This window comes from Centroberyx gerrardi, chromosome 11, assembly GCF_048128805.1.
Source record: "Centroberyx gerrardi isolate f3 chromosome 11, fCenGer3.hap1.cur.20231027, whole genome shotgun sequence".
Classification (NCBI taxonomy): Eukaryota; Metazoa; Chordata; class Actinopteri; order Beryciformes; family Berycidae; genus Centroberyx; species Centroberyx gerrardi.
In genome coordinates, this window is record NC_136007.1 from 8,286,003 (window position 1) to 8,306,138 (window position 20,136).

At 40.3% G+C, this 20,136-nt stretch overlaps 1 protein-coding gene across 2 annotated transcripts in view; it reads left to right on the forward strand.

The window, feature by feature from the left end:
- Positions 1-20,136, forward strand: part of p4ha2 (procollagen-proline, 2-oxoglutarate 4-dioxygenase (proline 4-hydroxylase), alpha polypeptide 2) — a 31,505-nt gene that overhangs the window by 7,574 nt on the left and 3,795 nt on the right. The window contains exons 2-13 of one of the 2 annotated variants that reach the window (XM_071916335.2): positions 2,695-2,794; positions 4,446-4,542; positions 5,607-5,758; positions 7,261-7,398; positions 9,688-9,927; positions 12,861-13,057; positions 14,051-14,227; positions 14,525-14,595; positions 15,014-15,113; positions 16,361-16,414; positions 17,303-17,362; positions 19,509-19,577. In XM_071916335.2, coding sequence (XP_071772436.2) covers positions 2,713-2,794; positions 4,446-4,542; positions 5,607-5,758; positions 7,261-7,398; positions 9,688-9,927; positions 12,861-13,057; positions 14,051-14,227; positions 14,525-14,595; positions 15,014-15,113; positions 16,361-16,414; positions 17,303-17,362; positions 19,509-19,577 — 1,437 coding nt within the window. In that variant the 5' untranslated portion in view covers positions 2,695-2,712. Of the gene's footprint in view, positions 1-2,694; positions 2,795-4,445; positions 4,543-5,606; positions 5,759-7,260; positions 7,399-9,687; positions 9,928-12,860; positions 13,058-14,050; positions 14,228-14,524; positions 14,596-15,013; positions 15,114-16,360; positions 16,415-17,302; positions 17,363-17,437; positions 17,504-19,508; positions 19,578-20,136 lie in introns of both variants that reach the window. The other variant, XM_071916334.2, reaches the window with a different exon arrangement.

Consider the following 20,136-nt stretch of genomic DNA (forward strand, 5'->3'; position numbering starts at 1 on the left):
GCCACCGATCAGGTCAGTTCTAAATTGGTCATTAGTGATCAGCTGAGCATCGTTTCAAATGCATGATCACATTATAGGCCTACATTTGTTATTCGTGATATGCTCTGTTATTAGTAGAAAGTTCAGGTAAAAGGCATTATTTCAGTAGGCAATCAGATTGGTGATCAGCTGATCACACTGTTACAAAATCGGCAGTGAGAAATCGGCCCCAAAAAACCTGATCGCCGCACTCCTGCATTTTATTCAATGGACAAAATCCTTAGCCTTAGCATCCCATTTCTCCCCTGCCCACTTTTTGGAAGATTTTAACAATGGAAAATAAATTGTATTGAAAAAGGGTATTTTATTGTCAATATTGTAAAGTCCTACTGTTTGGAAATAGAAATGATAAATCTTGATTAACATTCACTAAAGTGCTGTTTCATCCCATTTCATACCAGTTAACTTTGTAACTGCTCAGCTCTCTTTAGAGTGGACGCTACGCCCTTCTAATGTTTTAGCCCCAGGATGAATTGTCACATTGACACATACTCTATTTAATGAATGTCCTGTATGTCCTGCGTCCTTCTTTGCACACTGTTGGCTCTATTAATGTGAAGGACAGGTTTCCCTTGAGGCTGATAAAAATTCGATTTAATTTCTATTTCTATCCACAGCGGGCCAGGAAAATGGAGATGGGAAGATGTGTCAGATTTTCCTTGTACTGTTTACAACAACTGTCTCATCCTCTCTCTCATTCTTTGGAAAAAGATTATGTTTTGACTGCTGATGGATATCTTCCTCTTGGACAGCTCTAGGTGTCCACAGAGTCTCCTTGAGGCTCAAGCTTAGAGGTTTGGCTGAATAGATTATCTTTGGCATAACTGATATTGGCAGAAAATAGAAAGTAGACGTGTATTTTGTCAGCAGGTGTCAGATAAATTAAAAGATGATTCTTTTTCCCCTTGAGCAGTCTTCACTGTGTTATTATCATACTAACAATTTAGCCCAATTTTCTACTTCAGAGGGCCTTGGGTAGACCTTGGATTAGATGGTGGTGCAGACAGAAGTGTGTGTGTGGATCTGTGCGCGTGCTTGCATTTGGGATGTATGTGTATGTGTGTGTGCATGTTTAACACAGGCGGCAGTAAACAGTCATCAGTGAGGAATGATGTGGCGAAGCAGAATTACACAAAATTCAGGGGGAGAAAGTAGTGATGTTGAAACCTAAAATCACAACACAATTCTGGTCCCAGAGCTGGACTGAGAATTTTGAATTTCTGCCACATGATGATTTCATTGTCTAGTCTTGTTTTCATCAGCTTAAGCTCTGCTGTTGGCTCTTTAGAAGCTGAAAATCCATTTCAACCTATGTTTCTTTCCCCCTAGATGCCACTGTTGAATCGATAGGACTTCAAATCAGTGAAGGCAATGTGACAACCTATCACAAATAAATCAGAATAAAACTGAATAAATCTAGAAGCAGCTTTTTTTTAACAGAAGCTGGCTGCTTAAGTTTCCAGTAAATGTTGAATAAATCCATGAACACAGGACAGCACTCCAATTTATATTTTATATTCCACACGGACGTTTTGGGCTTGAAATGTCTGTGCAGCATATGAAGGAACCAGATCTGTAACCCGCCGTAATTAGAACAAGGTTAACATTTAGAGTTCCTCCAGAGCAAGCTCTATGGTTTATAATTCTGTCATATGGACACTGTCTGGGTTATATTTAGTCATGGCATTAGTCAGGAACATTTCTCAATAGGCATCTGGCGGCCATGTTGAAGTCTGATAGCATCCAGAACAGAGCAATCAGGAGAGAGGGAGGAGCCTCTGGCTTCACGAGAAACCGATGTTTGGAAAGTTGAAGACTGTGGCAATTTTTTTTTTTTACCTTGTTATTACAAAATTATTACATTTTTTCCCTCCTAGTTGCTTCTGCAAGGGCCAAACTAGAGGAAATAGTGAGGAGAGGACAGGACACCACAAGAGTCCATGATTGGGATTATATAATATATGCATGTTCAGTATGTAAATGATATGTAGATGTGTGTGCTTTAGTATGAAAACTATTTCCACTGTGCCTGTCACACCCCGGTTTTGGCACTGAGTGACGACATTGTCCTCTCGTCATTCTTTCTTCAAGCGACCGGAGCGTAGAGGGCGATGAGGCAGCGTGCCTCCCAGCAGGCACTAATGACCCATTTAGAGGAAACCCACTGGAAACTATGAGCACACAGCATCGGTAGACCATCAGCTAATTCAGCGAGGAAACACAGCATCATGCAAAAGCTGCTGGCTTAGGCTTAGTCTGGCTAACTGCATTTTGCTTGTATGTGTAGTTGAAGATTCATTATGACATTGTTGCGATCGAGAAACAATGATTGAGGTTTCTATGGTCCACTTTGTTGTGTATGTTACATGGATACATCTTTATATGGCCTTTTACATAGCTTGAATCAAAGAGTGTATCCAAAAGAGGCATCACAGTGTATCCAAAACACGTACACATCTTGGATCCGTAGTTTTATACAGCCACCAATTGGTAAAAGTCCCCTTCTGTGCTTAATGCGCTCTGACAGTCTGTATAAAAGTCTGATGAAGATGTATCCTGTCTCTATTCAGGAGTATCTTTAGCAGTAGCAGTGGAAATCTGATTAAATTGATGGAAATCTGTTGTGGCATGATGTGATTATGGTTGTAATTGCAGGTGATTGAAAGAGGCAGAATGAGGAAGTTCCTGTCGTTAGTCTGCTGGACTCTGCTCTGCTGCTGCTGGACCGCACAGGCAGACATCTTCACCTCCATAGGTAAGTATAAGGATCTATGTGAAGGAGTTCCTAGTCTCAGTTTGCCACAAAATCCCTTTTGATAGACTTGATAGACATCAAAAGCAGTAGGGAGAGAAAGTATTAGCACATAAAGAGCAACTATAGTTATCATAATAATAATAAAATGATAGTAACATAATTCCTTTGCTATTGGTTGTATGTAATATCCGTGATCTAGAAAATGAAACTTATTCTACAGCAGCACTCTGATGCTCTGGACAGGAGCATCAGCTAAATGTAACATGTAGTTTTGAGCTCATGAATGCTTGTCTTTTCCTGGCCATACTAAGGGTTTATAAGGAGGAAGTGGCGAGACTTCCCTAAATTTAGGAAGCCAGTAGACCTTGACTTTATACATAACTGCCCTGAATAACTTTAAGGAGGATAGATTTAGGTTAGGTTTTATGCACAGTGCTAAAACACAGAAGCAGCATGCTAAAACATAGTGATACGTTACAATGATAAAAGCACAGAAAGAAGAAAAGTAAATTATTGACTTGTACAGGTGAGATACAGAACCCCCAACCTCACTTCAAAAAAAGCAAACAACCAAAAAAAAGTAAAATTCCAGACTTGAAAAATCTACACACTGCTGAAACCCAAGAAAAAATCCTCTTCACAAAGGCATAGAAAAAATATATTTTGTATTTCTCATCAAAGAGGCTCTAAATATCAAGTGCAAGGTGCAAAAATGCTATACAAACTTGTCAAACATTTCGATTACATCTTCCTCAGCGCACAATATACTGTATAAGAAGAGATGTAAAAGTCTCCCATAATCAATTTCTTTGCATTTCCTGCAATTGCCTTCCTTCATCTAATATGTAAATAAGTGGAATTAACACAATTAATTTGCCCAAACTGCTTCTCAGTTTCACACTAGACCCGTCAGCCTGCATCCTATTACTTGATGCAGTCACTTTAATAGAATTGATTTATTGCATTTGGCTGCAGAGTTATTCTAGCTGCCTGCAAAATCAATGAAGCTGTTTGACTGTTCCTCTTCCCTGGCAACCGCTGCGAGTTCATCACGGTTGAGCGTTTCCATGGAATTGTTTACTGTGCAAACTACAGCAGCAGTAACATCCCAAACCCCTCCCTCAAAGGCTCATGGGTAAAACTCCCACTGTGGTTTGCTGAGTAATACTATACAATCTAAGCTTCAGAGTTAATGGGTGAGGATTTTTTTTTTAACTCAACCAAAGTCTGAGGCAAAATGGTGTTACCAGAAATACATTTTATGGGTCATCAAAGCAAAGCATATATCAAACTTTCTCTCATGACTACAAACAAATGGACAGTCCCGGCACTCCAAATATAAAAATATAACCGAGGAAGAATGACTGTCGTGATTCTCTCTTTTTTTATTCTCTCTTTTTAATGACCACGGATACAGGGGATCTGCGGGTCATTAAAAAGTCTGAAAAAGTCTTAAAATAAATCAATTTAAGGCTTTAAAAAGTATTAAAAATTAAGTATTAAAATGTCATAAAATATAAAATGTCATGTAAACATGTCATAAAATGTCAAATGTCACTAAAATCTTAGTTAAGCTCTTGCTGCTGCAACAGCATTGACACCTCATTTCTCATCTCTCTCTCTCTCTCTCTCTCTCTCTCTCTCTCTGCAGGCCAGATGACAGACCTCATTTACACAGAAAAGGAGCTGGTCCAGTCTTTGAAGGACTACATAAAAGCAGAGGAGTCCAAGCTGGCTGCGGTCAGAAGGTACATCCTGACACTTTACTGCTCCTTTGATGAGCTTCCCTGTAACTTGATGACAATCTTGATGATGACCTGTTAGTGTCTCGGTGGCAACGACAGGCTAGAGCGTGTCCCATGTGCTTGTGATGTTGTGAGTTTGAATCCCACTCCCCAGTCACGTCATCCCTCTTTTTCTCTCTGCTCTCTTTCCTATCATTTTCCACTAATCCTGAAATAAAACATTAACTATCTCACCTTTTGAGAAAAATCGTTGAAGTTTGCCATTGAAAAATCAACAAGAATCCAATTAATATCTGATTAATCAATAAAGGAGCAACACAAAACTCTAGTCTTTGTCAACCAACTGCTTTCCAGACTGTTCCTTGTGACTTTCAACAGCTGACAAAGAGCAAAACCTGCTGCTCCTTTAGCGACTGAAGCCAAATTGGTGCATTAGTTCAGCAAGCGTGTCGTTAAAAGTAGTACTTCTACAATGGCTGCATCTGCATCTGTATCGGGGGCTTTGACAGTAGTAACAACCAGAGGTGTGCCCAAGTCAACTTTGCTTGACTCCCAAGTCAGCCTCAAGTCTTGAGCCACAAGTCTCAAGTCACAAGTCTCAAGTCTAAATGTAGAACACGTCAAATCAGAGTCCAGTATCAATTTCATGTCTTAAAGAAAACAAAATATCTAGAACCTTTCAATGCAAAATGGTTTTAGTAGGATAAAAACTTGGTAACAGCATCATGAGTTTGATTTCTATAATCAGTTTCAACTTCAATAAATTCAATCATTCCATACAAATTCAGAAAACAGAATTTAAATTCAGTCGTCTGCTGGAGCAAATCTCATTACTTTCAGTCCAAGTCATTTGCACAAACAGAAGATCTTTTGTCAAGACTTTAGAAACCTTTTCAAGTCATCAAAGTACAAGTCAGAGTCAAGTCCCAAGTCACCAGAACCCAAAGTCAAGTCCCAAGTATTCTCTTCATGCATCAAGTCAAGTCTCAACGAGTCCGACTCTAGTCCATCTCATGTGACGCGAGTCCCCACCTCTGATAACAACACTTTCTCTGTCTGTGTTTCAGCTGGGCCAACAAGCTGGACGTCCTGACCAGAGTGTCGACCTCCGACCCTGAAGCCTACCTGGCCCATCCTGTCAACGCCTACAAGCTGATGAAGAGGCTCAACACAGAGTGGTCAGAACTGGAGAGCCTGGTGCTGCAGGACCCCTCTGACGGTAGGGAGGATAGGCGCGTGTGTGTGTGTGTGTGTGTGTGTGTGTGTGTGAGTAGAAGGATCTGGTTTTACCCCTGGTTACAAGCACCTCCCCCACATTAACAGAGAGAGAACACAGGCTGTCATCTTTCGAAAGCAGCTGTTCCTTATCTCTGCATATTGCATATTTTGGCCATGTTTTCTATGTGTGTGTGTGTGTGTGTGTGTGTGTGTTCGCGCGCGTGCTTGTAGCCAACATTCTAATTGCGCATGTGTGTGTGTGTTTGTGTCTATATCTGGGTGTCTGTACGTGTTTAGGCTGAAGTCCAGCTGTGTTTGGTAACCTACAGTACATGTGTGCACACGTCTCTGTGGGTGTCCATATCTGTTTGCAGATACCTTTGCAGATTTAAGTGAGTGTGACTGTCTATTGGTATGTGTGTGTGTTTGTGTGTGTGTGCGTGTTATAAAAGTCAGCTTGTATACGTGGCAAAGAGTCAGAGAGAGAGAGAAAACTTGGAGCTTTGGCAATCAGACATGATGAGTAGGCTCAATTATTTATATTCAAGGTGCCTCCTCTGAATACCATTGAGCAGCTATGAATCATACAAAATAAATATTGAAAATTTCACATCCACTGTTGAGATATTCTTCTTGTCCTTTGGGCCCAGCAACAGATGGTGATATCTGTGGGATGTCAGATGTGTGGTGATAAAGTGGGGGAGATATGTGGAGGAGAGCCCCACATCAAATTTCTCCAGAAGATTTCGTTAGTATTAGTCACTAGTTGTCCTGCACTACATGTGACTGCTTCCTACAAGCAGCATGAGCAGCTGAAATGCTTAAGGTCACACCACGGTTTGCATTCTTAAAGTAGTAATCCTCATGTTCTTGTTTGTTTTTTTTTTGTTTGTTTGTTTTTGGTAGTAAGGGGTCATTGCTGTGGTTTTTTTTTTTTTGCACTGCACTTCCCAGAGATCACTTGATAATCAAACAATCACATTTTTTCCTTGGATTTTCTGTTGATAAACTTTGAGTTTCTGTAGTTGGTGCTGTTTTCTTTGTCTGTTCAGCCATGGTGGCTGTCGCTGCTCATGCTAACTACCCGTTCTTCTTCTATTTATTCCAACAACAAACCGCTGTTGCTGCTGGCAGTGTAAGATGCCTCACTTCCCATGGATTTTTCCCAAGAAACACTGACCAGTTTGGAACAGCAAAAGCAAAAGCTTTGATGAACTGGGTATAGGGTGAATCAGTATTGTGTTTTATCAATTGTCATACAGAGTTGCGAAATTGACATTTAATTTCATGAAAATGTTGTGGATTATTACTTTAATTATCTTAATCTTAGGTACATCCCATGCTATTACAAAGGATAACTAATGCTGGGTATTATCCCTTGGTTTATTTAGTGAGTCATTGACTGACTAATAATTTATTTTTCTATCCCAAAACACCCTGACATCCCCCGCGTCTCTCTCTTACTCTCTTTCTCCTTCTCTCTCTCTCCCTCTCTCTCTCCAGGCTTCATCTCCAACATGTCGGTGCACAGACAGTACTTCCCAGATGAGGAGGACGAGAAGGGTGCAGCCAAGGCGCTGATGCGTCTCCAGGACACGTACAAACTGGACTCTGAGAGCTTCTCTAAGGGAAAGCTGCCAGGTAACCTCGGCTGCTCCCTGGAGAGCGTCCATCGATTGTGTTTGTGTGCGTGTGTTCGTGTGAGAGAGAGAATGAGCGTACTGAGAGAGGTAGAGTAGTGGGTATGTGAAAGAGAGAAAGAGAGGAAGGAAAGCTGCACCCACCCGTAATCTCTGGTGTATTTGCGAGAACCAGTTTGAGTTTTAGACCTTTGAAGTGGGGACATTTTTTCGAAGTGAGGTAATTTTGGCCGGTCAAAGTTAGTTTAGGGTTAGGACTTTGGGGTGAATGTTAGAATTAGGAATAGGTTTATGTTAAATTAGGGGATTAACAATACAATTGGTGTTGCATTATGCTTTGGCACAGGTTTTATCTTTCTCAGATTATCTAGTTGAGGAGGAAAAAAAGAGCTCCACCCACATTAACCCAAGGTCAATGGAGATAAGGAAAAAAGACAAGAGGAAGATAAATGTGAGGAGAAGGTAAGGTAAGAGTTCAGGTTGAGGTTAGTTTAGGGTTAAAGGTTAAACGTGTAATATTTCTGCTTTCCTGAAGCATAATATGACAAGTAAATATCAGCAGAGGTTCCCAAATGGGAGTAAGTGAAACAGCGCTGCAGAGATTTCTGCATTCAGAAACACAGTTGTTGTTGTTTCAAGGCCCTCCTACCACGCCAAGGTCCGTTTTTGCCTTGCTTACCGGCAAAAAACACACAGCGGAAAATATAATTTGAGACTTCATTACTAATCAGTAGGGTGTTGTGGTAAATTCCGCATGTACTGTGTATATAATCATCCTCAAATTTTAACGGGGGAAGTGGTGTTACTTCACACACAATATAGCAACTCCTTACCTTCGATATGTTCCAAAAATTCACAGACAATATGAATCGTGGTGATGTCAGTATCCTAATCACGGCAAGTGTCCATCGAATACAGTCCAACCTTTGCTGATGATGGTCTTGCTCTACGGAGGGCAGAGTGTTGTTGTCATGACAACGCTGAACGATAGAGGCCAGCATTGGACCAGAAATTACACATAAACCCTTTAAGGTTAAGATTAGATTAGGGTTAGGACTTGGGTTTAGGGCTAAAATTAGATTTAGGATTATGATTAGGTTAGGTTAAGGGTTGAGGGTTCGGGAATGAATGTAGTCAATGGAATGTGCTCATAAGCATTAAAGTACAAGGATGGGTGTGTGTGCATGTGGCTGCATGGGTGTGTGTGCATGAATGGAAAAGATAGCGAGAATGAAAGATAGAGTTCTTGTGGGAGAGAGGAAGGTGTGTATGTGTACTTCTTGTGCATGCTTCTGCCTGTACGTGTCTGTGTTGTTGAATGAGGCACACGCCTGTTTTTGCATTTGTGTAACTGTGTCACACGACTTGATGTGTTTGCATGCTGAGCTGGAATCCAGCAACATTAGTTATCAGACTCAGTGAACATATCTCAACCTGCCCACCATATACCTTTAAGCAGTGTATAATGAAGAAATTAAAATGACAAATCACATGGCTAGTGACTCAAGGTAATACATTTACATTTTTACAGTTTAGCTGACGCTCTTCTCTACAGCAGCTTACAGAGAGGGAGCAGGTGACAGGACATGATATATGTCTATTGCAGGGATCAAACCTGTGACCATTCATCACCTTGCTGCCCAAAATCCAGTGGAATCTGAGCAATAACCAAGCCTCACTTTGTTTCATATGTCAGTCAAATAAAAGCAGCTCTCATTTTAAATCCAAATACTGTTTGGAGCATGAGAAAAAAAAATGGAAGCACTGTTTGAGTAGTTTTTGTCCAAGTGGTGCCCTTCGTAATGGGTAATGATCACATAACAAAAAGTAAAGCTGTAAAATAAACAAACACATAATAGTCCTTACACACATCCCATTTGTTTGTTGCTGCGTACACCACAGGCATCTAATTTGTAGAGAAATGACTCACGACTCTCGTTGAATGATCCCAACAATTTTACCTGACGAAGGTCCTATTGGGGATTGAAACGTCAATAAACAAACACATGAATCATGAATGAGTCCCACTGATGTGGCAAAAAAAATCAAACCTTTATTTATCCATTGTTGTGAATGATTAAGATAGCAAAGCACCCAGTTGACTTCTGGATTTTAGCTCCCAAAGTGCCTTCGTTTGTAACTGCTGGACATCATTTCCTCCCTCCTCCCGTTGTTTTCTCCTTCTCGAACCCGATCAAAATACTTTTTCCAAGTAAAAAAACCCCTCAACTCATCAATATATTCAATATTCAAATTCTGTAACTGCAGTATTTAACAAATCCTGCCCCAGGTATGCACTCCAATGCCTTCCTGACGGTGGACGACTGCTTCGACATGGGAAAGACGGCCTACAACGACGCAGACTACTACCACGCTGTGCTGTGGATGCAGCAGTCCTTGAGGCAGCTGGATGCCGGGGAGGAGGCGGTGGTCTCCAAGGCCGACGTCCTGGACTACCTCAGCTACTCCGTCTACCAGATGGGAGACCTGCCTCGAGCCATCGAGCTGACGCGCCGCCTGGTGGCTATCGGTAAGGCAGAAAGTGAAGCTACACTCATAGAAGACTGTGGTCAAATCTATGTGTGCGTACATACACATTAGACATATTCAGTCATGCTCTCTCTTTCTGTCTCGAACTTTTTATTTGTTTATATAAAGAAATTATACAACCACACACTCTGAGGCTTTGTAATGTAATCAATGTAATGTAAATGTAATCACATCTATTTTCTTACAGCAAATAGGCTTATAAAAGGAGCGAACAACGCGTTTCACTTGTTGCTTCCTCAGGTTCGCTTATTTATTTGTTTGTTTATTTATTCAGTTCTTGCCCTCTGTCTCACCACTGTGTCAGCCACACTACTATTTTTTACTCTTTTCACTTTTTTTTAACATCATCAAATCATTACCACATTAACTCTGAGACAGTATAATTACTGTAAACAAACGAGACCATCAGCGAGAAGACTGGCAGCCTCTACACTGCATTTTACATTGTGTGCCACCAGGTCGGATTTTGCTTTACAGCACAAAACAGGAGCTGTTTCACTTTGCAATTAACACAACTGTGTTCCAGTTACACTATTCTAACTGCATAGTTTTCTACTTCAAGTTCGCTTTGCTCGTCCGAATACATATTTGCTGTTATCAAGAGCCATTATCGGCTCTTATCTTTCCTCTTGCTCTTAAAAACAAACACATACGGAGCGACGCCAGGGAGGGAAGGGGGACAAGTAGCAACATCAACTTTGCAACAGAAAGCATGGGAAATAATAGTCTTAAATTTGAGAAACATAAAATAGCAGCTTTAACCTTTATTTATCCAGGGAAGGTTGATGGAGCACATTTGAAATGCTTCAGCGCACTCTGTCACTCTTCTTCTACAGTAGCACACACTGACACCAGGCAGCTGACCAGTACAACCGCAGTCCTCTACTGTTGGCAACTGAGCAGACGGGTCAAGTGTCTCCCTCAAAGGGCACCTAGATGGTATTTGGTGGGCTGTCTCTCTCCTTCTGCCTGTCTTTGAGTCGCACCCATTTTCTTACCTTCCCCCCTCTCACCACAGCAGGCTCCTGTGTTTGCCAGAGTCGCAGGGTGTAGCCCGTCCAGAGAAAGTGGTCGTGGTTTCTGCTATTTTAGTCTCGGCATCAAGGTCTGTGTTGACAGCTGTAGGCCATCCTTACAGAGCCTGCGGTGTCCTCGTTTACTTGTCAAGCTAAATGGACCGAGGTGGAGCGGGCTTTGAGCTGCTTTGCACCACCAAATGCTGTCACATTTTAGGAAATGAAGAAGCATTTATACGCAATCATTTGTAAACCTTTCCAATTATTTAGAACCACTTATAAAATAAATGCTAACCTTAATGGCGAGAGAAGTGCTACTGACGGGAAGGTTGCCAGTCGAATCCCCAGACCATTTTGGTAAAACCTGATTTGGAAAAGTGAATGAGTGACGCTCTTCTCACCTTCACCAACAACTGTAGAAGTGCCCTTGAGCGAGATGCTTACAAATTTAACCCACAACTGCCCTAGTGGAGCTTTTCAATGGCCAGTAGTAGAAGACTGTGGTTGGACTGGGCAGCTAACAGGAGTGAATTTTTGTAATTATGTGAATGTGTAGTTTAAATAGTGAAAGTGTAGTATAGCATTTGTTGAAAAAAGCACACATACTCATCAAGTCTGACAATGGTAAGTAAAGGTTGAAACAAATGATTGTGTTTTGCTTTGATTTCTGTGGTCTGACTCCTTGGTATGGAGGTAATTTCAGCAGACTTTTGATTTGTAGATTTCCCTCCTCTTGGGAGCCTTGGGAACCAAACAAAGTCAGTACTTAGGGTGTTGGCATACAGTGTTTATTGTTGAGGTTCCTGTAATTTTGGTACAAGAAGCAGCTTTGCTCGCGCATGAAAATGATTGGGTGCTCTGCTACTGTAATTTCCCTGCTCAGTGAGGATTCAGTGCATTTCCTATGAAGACCACAAGGGGGTGTGCTCTCCCTGTTATCCAACTGAGTGCTTCACTCCCTCAAACACAAACCAAAACTCATGAAGGACACACTATAGCCTTGGGAGTTTTCTGTGGCTGAGTTATTACTGTTTTCCCCATTGCTTATTGTAAGTTTTAAACATATGTGTCTTCACAGATGTGTTTAATCACATCTTACAACAAATATACATTAGAGAATAGAGATGTCCACCAGAGTAATGCTTACTCAAGTAGAGGTATTGTTACTTATAGTCAAATTTTCTAAAGTCAGAGTGAGTAAGCAAGTAAGTCTAGAATATGGATGATTTATGATTTTCACTCAAACTGAACCAAGTAGTTTTAGTAACTGAACATTTTTTTTAGTGAGTCACCCTGTTACCTTTGCTGGAGTGGCTCAAGGCAAGGCAAGTTTATTTATATAGCACATTTCATACACAACAGCAATTCAAAGTGCTTTACATAAATAAAATAAAAATAAAGACATAGATAAAAAGATTTAAAAAAAAAGCTCAATAAAACATACACAAATGAAAATCATTATGATTTTGTGCAAGTTACAAAATCTTCACCCAAAAAACAAATTACCTGTTTTGGTTCTTGCAAACAATTTGATGGGTTATTATCAATCTAAAGTTTGTGGATGGTTCCCATTTAGTTCATATCAACAAAGCTTTAGTATAAGTTGTGAAAGGTAAAGTCCACAATAACTCTTTGACTGTCTTTTGTACAAAAAGTAAAACTTGCTAAAAAAAAACGCCAAACTCTACTCAAGCTTTACTCATGCACATTAATTTTAGCAATTGTAACTCATTGGTTTGCACTTCTCAAAAGTGAAAAAAATGTTTAAAACAAAGCAGTATGACATTTAACTTCAACCAATTTAATGTGATACTCCTCACCTCTAGCTTATTCCAGTACTTCTCAGCTCAGGGTAAATATTAACCAAAAGGTAACTGACCTCCTCTTGTACTGACAGACCCCAGCCACCAGAGGGCAGGAGGGAACCTGCGCTACTTTGAGCGGTTACTGACCAAGCAGCTGCTCGAGCTGAACCAGGCCCGCCAGCCCGCCTCCGAGGAGCCCATCCAGCTGGGGACCTACGCCAGGCCCAAAGACCATCTGCCCGAGAGAGAGACCTACGAGGCCCTCTGCAGAGGAGAGGGGGTCAAATTGGTGAGGCATGGCATTAAAAACTAAGAGATGTTGTTGATGGGACGGTGTGTAAAGGGGAGAAAAACAGGAGGCTTCCTATAGGAGAGAGGGAGTCAGAACACTTGACCTTTGTTTTGAAAGACATCTGACTCTACTTTTCAGTCAGTGTGATTCATGGCCGCTTGTACCTGTTTGTATCCCACTCTAAAAATCAAAAAAAGTTTTAAGTTCATTGCTCTGCATTTTGCACTTGCAAAATCAGTGTTACCTTTTAAGGGTGTGAGCACACCTAGAGTTCATTTTCTTTGGTCCAAATCATAGTGGAAAACTCTACTTTTGTATTTGCTTCTTTTAGGTTCACGCTGCCCAATTACAAGCAAACCAGGACTTAAAAACAAGTCACATGGCCTCACAAGTAGCTCATTTATTGGACAGAGTTTTGGCAACCTGTGATCCCGCAAGTTTAGAGATTTTGGCAGCAGGTGGTTGGAGTCAAAATAAATCTGATTTCCAGTCCCTGTAACTTAAGCTAAGTATGATGGACTTGACTGTACTCTTTTCCGTAATTTACCATCTCTGGTGTTCATACCAGTTCAGAACACATGAAGAATTAGCTGAATTTGAGCATCAGTTGAGACTGAATTTGTTATGCTAGGGTTTCAAGCACGAGTAACTGCTGGATGTCAACATCTACCTCCTTATACCCATAAAAACCACGAACCACACTGTATTTCGTTTGGGAGAGAACAAACACCTGCATTTTCAGGCGGTTATTTGGTGCCACCCGAGTTCGATCTGCATTGTTCTCACCTGCCCAAATGAATCGAACTAAAGGAGTAAACACTCTGGTGTTTGAATAAACCGCTCCAAACATGCTTGGTGTGAAACGCACCCTAAAACCCTTCCTAAAACACATTTTTACAGTACAGACACCCTTTTAAATAATTTGTTTTGACCTATTTGTGGAATATATTTCTATTATATTTTTAACTGTTCACCCTCTGTCTCCACCAGACCATTGCGAGGCGTAGCCGCCTGTTCTGTCGCTACCATGACGGTAACAGGAACCCTCGTCTCCTGCTGAAGCCCATGAAGGAGGAGGATGAGTGGGACAGCCCACACATCGTGCGCTACCTGGACGCCCTGTCCCACGACGAAATTGAGAAGATCAAGGAGCTGGCCAAACCCAGGGTGAGACTCAAAAGACGGCAAAATTAGCATTTTAATTTGCAATTTTTTTTATTGCAATTAAGGACAAGTAAAAAAAAAAAAGATGATACAGAACAAGACAGCAAAACAAACACATTTAAATAGATCGGCCTACATGTTAAAAAAGAAAGGGTGGTTGCAGAGGGAAAAAAGGCTTTGGATAAACCTTAAAGGAGAGTGTCAGAATCACAGAGAATGTGGACTTGAGCTGGACAAGAAACATTTGTGTAAGCTTTCATTTTGTTAATCTCTGTGGTTTTTTTTGTGTTTTTTTTCAAGCTTGCCAGAGCCACCGTCCGCGACCCCAAAACAGGCATTCTGACCACAGCTAACTACAGAGTGTCAAAAAGGTGAGTCCTTCAGGTCAGCGGTTCTTTGGCGCCCTCCTGTGGATTTCATTCATTCATTCATACTCCTATGATAAAATTATGATGTTTTGACATGGGTCATACATTTACCTGGACTATTTTATCATTGGGCAGAATTAAGGGATTTTAAGCTAAGATTCTCACCCAAATTTTCTCTTAGGGAGAATGAACTAGTACTATTACTTCCAGTTTCATATCACCTATAACACGTTACACGTCACATCACATTTAATGGCCACTCTTGCCTTCTAGACTTCCAGGTCTTGTGAAGTTAAATAGACATCACAGATTTCTGGTGCTAAGTGTATGAATGTGTGTGTGTGTGTGTGTGTGTGTGTGTGTGTGTGTGCGTGTGTATGTTTGCATGCACATGTTCACGTGTGCATGTGTGTTTCTCCAGTGCGTGGCTGGAGGGAGAGGAGGATCCCGTCATAGAGAGAGTCAACCAGAGAATACAAGACATCACCGGCCTTACAGTAGAGACTGCTGAGCTACTACAGGTGCTGTAATTTATGCTTGTAATAACAACACAGCATCATATGCTAGATGCATTCATATAAATCCGACTGACTTTTACAAAGCAATTGGATATGCCCTCTTTCACTGTTATAAACAATAATAATAATCATAATATTATTCGAAATTGTATTTATATTAAACAGAAGAAAGAGCACAACGGATGGAAGACAAATAAATATAGCAATGGACAAAAATAAATAAAAAGAAAGAATAAAAATGGATAAAAAGAATCAAAGACAGATTTAGATATGCCATTACATAGAAGAAAGTCTATAGAAATTAACCTTTTGAAGAGATTAAAAAGATGACACTCATTTAGCTAGACTGAGTTTCTTTAGCAGGTTGTTTCTCTAGTTTAGGAGCCCCGGTCAGCTTTAGTCTGAATCCAGGCCGGGGAATCACCATGCCACAGGATCTCATGGATTCAGGTTGATAGTGGGGTAAAAGGTCTTGTAATATAACTCAGCAGCTTTAAAAATAATCAGTAAAATCTTAAAATGAATTATAAAGCTGACTGCAACCAGTGTAACAATGCTAAATTGCTAAAAACGTCTATAGGAGATGATATAAAAGCAGGAATGACTGTCTCTAAGTCGTCCGAGGATAGAATTACCTTAATTTTTGATACATATCCCAATTGAAAGAAACAAGACTGTACAACATCTTAACCTGATCTTCAAAAGTCCAATCACAGTCAAAAACCAAATTTCTGGCCACTGATTCAATGTCGACAGACAGACTTCCTAGCTTCTTCTGAATCATAGTTCTGGATAGCTATATCTCAGCTAAGGGATGCTATAATAAGCAGCAATTTAAAATCTTACTCACTCATCAAAATGTCCCTACCAGGTCATATGACAAGAGAAAATACCATTAGACCTACAGTATGTTAAACCAACTAAACCTGTAATCAACCTACAGGTTAGATGCCTACAAAACAATAGACAAACTCATTTGATTAGTTCCCTCACAGGTTAGTACACACAGACTTGTTTTTCCATAAGATTACAATGAACCTGTTGAAAGGAGGGAAAAAAAGGCTTTGGATAAACTTTGGATAAACCTTAAAGGGGAGTGTCAGAATCACAGAGAATGTGGACTTGAGCTGGACAAGTATTGTTATTATCAACAAATTCTTTGCTCTTTGTTGTTTTACCAGTACATTTTTGATTGGACTGGACCATATTAGTAGTTTTTCTATAACACACCTCTGTCTGTGGCTGACCAGGTTGCTAACTATGGAGTTGGAGGACAGTATGAGCCACATTATGACTTCTCGAGGGTAAGTGCACTCTGTGTATATGCGTGTGTGTGCATACATGTTAGCACACATGTACCGTACATGTGTTCACATGCATATACTTTTGTGTGTATACTATAATTCAGTGGCTCCTTGTCCTGTGGTGACTCTGTTTCTATGCACAAACTGCACACTGCATAAGGCATATCAGGCGAGGGTTCAAGTGAGGCTGACATACTTCCCACTCTAGTTTGCTGGCATGTTCCTCCTGACTCTTGTGCTTAGGTGACCTCACTTGTGTGTTATATCTGGCAGCGATCTCCAGTCATAGTTCTATATGCAGCTGTGCAGTTGCTTGGGGCTTGGCCTTTGGTGTAGCATGATTGATTTCAAAATATATAATATTATATGTCTTTGCACTGAGGTCCTACTAAGGTAAAGGTCATAGCATGAACTTATGACGTTGTTTTCCTTCAACAAAAATGTCAGACTTTGTTATTGTTCTATCCCAAAGGGAGCAATGCATAGTCTGATGCAAATGATTTATAGCTAATGTCTTGTGTGGAAACTCCTCAAAGTATCAGCTGGTTTGATGACTGAAACATCTTATTTAGTACATTAGTCTTGATTTACTGTAAGTGAATTATTTTGAGCAAGCTACTTTTAAGTGAATTAGGGCCACATGTGAAAAATGTATTAGAGTACAGCAGGGATTAATCTCAGAATTCTGAGAACAAAGTCAGAATTCTGACTTTATCCTCAGAATTCTGACTTTCAGAACTCAAATTTTTCACATGGCCCTGATCCTCTTCGTATGTTTCTGACAGATAATGAAATACATTATAATTGATGTGAGTTAGTGCCCTTAGTGGCGGGCTCCTGTGTGAGTCTTTTCAGCGCCCGGTTAAATGTTACAACCATCTGTTGCAGCGTCCTTTTGACGGCAACCTCATGGTCGATGGAAATAGACTTGCTACCTTCCTCAACTACGTAAGTACGTGTGTGTGTGTGTGTGAGTGAACCGTCTACACCATGTGTTTTTACTCTTGAATTTTATCTTCATAGAAAGATGAACCTGATGCTTTCAAAAGATTAGGCACTGGAAATCGTGTGGCCACTTTTTTGAACTACGTAAGTATGCGCGTCGAGTCGCCGTTGTTTGAAGGCCGTTAGCGGCAAACCTCCTTGTAGTCGGCTCCGTCATTCTTCTCATATCGTAGCTTCATGGGCGCATACATAAGCTCTGGTTCAATCTTGGACTTGGATTGATTGACTTTCATATAGGGATGGGATGATTTGCTTATCTCACGATATGACACGATACGCGATATGGGGTTCACGATTCGATACAACGATACGATGTAATAAATTCAAATTCAGTGACAACAAAGTCTGACTGTGCAGAATTATGTTTATTTCTGAGCCACAAGTCTTTCGAGCAATAGGATTGTCTTGCTAGAATGTAAACAACAATTTTAAAATGGAGAGCTTGTGAAATTGTGATAGGCAAGCCGTCTTGTGATTACTACAGTAGAATAAAATGTAGCTAATGTTGCGATTTATTTTTCTGCCCCACGATACGTCACTTTTTTGTATTGCGATAAATTGAATTTCGATATATTGTCCCATCCCTACTTTCATAGTGTTCTGCCAATTGACATGCAGTGTAGCACCACAGTCCTATGGGTTGTAACGTAGCATTACTGGTTGTAATGGGGCAAAAAGCTGTGAAACACGTAAATTTAAGATAGATGAAGTCTTTCTGTCAATCAGTTCCAGTACATGTTGTGGAGAGTCCTGTAGGCCTTCCCCCTTAACACCTAGTACAGAACCCACTTTGACCTTTACCCCTGCTAACACCAAACTGCATCTGTTTCCAAAAGGAGAAAAAGAAAAAGATCTTGTCTCCACAAAAAAAAAAATGTCTTGAGATGGCTGGCTTTGAAGAATAGCAGTCATTGTATTCTGTAATGAGTGATTGATTGTTTTATTGTTCACCCTGCCTGCAGCATGTTATGGGTGTTATGGGTATGCTTTATTACAACAATGATCTCTGTCCGGGATGTAAAACTTGTGTGTTGACTAAATTAAATTAATCAAGGATAAAATACGATACAATGAAACGTTCATGATCCCCGCGGGGAACTTGGGTCGCGGCAGCAAAATAGAAACAGGACACAGCAAAGAAAAATATATAAAACAAAAAAAACAAACAGAAAATATAATATAAACAAGATAAAGCAAATAGGGTTATATAAGGTGAATATAAGTATCACTCCGCAGAAGATATTGATATATCAGCTTAACTGCTAAATATAATAACTGTACTTGAATGGTATTGGCTCAGAGATGATTAAAAACTTACAGACCTTCACAGTATATAGTGAAACACGTGGCTCAAGGAAAACAGGACCTCACAAAGGGACAGTGCAGTACGTATTACGGACGGTAGACTGTTTACATCACCTCAAATACATTTGTGTGACTCCGGAAGAAACAGGCACATTGTGGGACAATAAACAAGTTTATCTTCAACAACGATGACTTGCTTGGCTAGCCACACACCAACTTTCTTAAACACCAGTTCCATGTAAAGTTGTATCATATCAATGGCAGACTGTATGAAACCACTTTGTGCCCACCTTGTCTCTAGCAGGATAGAGGTTTTTGATGCAGGACTGCAGTAGTTGATCTTGGGCAATAATCCTTTAATAATCCTTGGGACCTTGTTGTTCTTCATCATACAGCTCACATCAAACTATAACTTTAATTTTTATAGTTTATTCGAATAGATATGGCACGACATGGACACTTTTAACATTTCATCTGTCAATTATTTTCCCATTGGTATTCACAGATCTACACCCATATTCTCAAAAAAAGATGTATTTTAAGCATCATTACATTTGTTTTACTTTTCAGCTAAACGTATGTTAATAGCAACATATACTGTATCAACGTGTTATTATAGTTGCTCTGAAACGTAAATCAAATGTGTTGTCCTAAACCGGATACACAGATTTTTTTATAATAATATGTCCTTTGTGGGTCATTGAATACCAATGTGTATTTTTTAAGAGTGCAGGAAACCCCAGAGAAGGTTTCCAACCAGGTTGTCCTCTCTTCTCTCTGGCAGATGACCGATGTCGAGGCAGGAGGAGCAACGGTCTTCCCCGACTTCGGAGCAGCAATCTGGCCTAGAAAGGTGATACACAACAGTCTGTGTGTGTGTGTGTGTAGGTGTGAGTGTGTGTGTGTGTGTGTGTGTGTGTGTGTGTGTGTGTGTGTGTGTGTGAGAGAGAGAGAAAGAGAAAGAGTCAGAGATTAGAATAACATGTGACATTTGGGAGCTGGTCATAATTGCAAAAAACCCCAACAGGGTGATTTAAGACACTAATGTGAAGCTCGCTGTACATTTTCCCAGTTATTACATGGCTGCTTATCAAAGACATCCATCATTTGACACAACGTTTGGATGTAAAGTGATTTAATTAGGCTACAAGCTAAAGTAACTTACAAGCTTCTGCCAAACATAGTCCAGCAGTAACCAAGGAGTAACGTCTTTTTGGAACAAGATGTTGCTAGTTAATTTGATTAGAAATAAATAACACTGTCCAGACTTGTTGACTGCAGATTGATATGATTAGATGTGGAACAGTGGTCTGTTAGTCTGTTATTCAGACAGAAATAACAGACCTCACAATGTGTTTATTGGCCAGTTTGAATTTCATATTCAACAAAGTCATGTCAAGGTTATTTATATA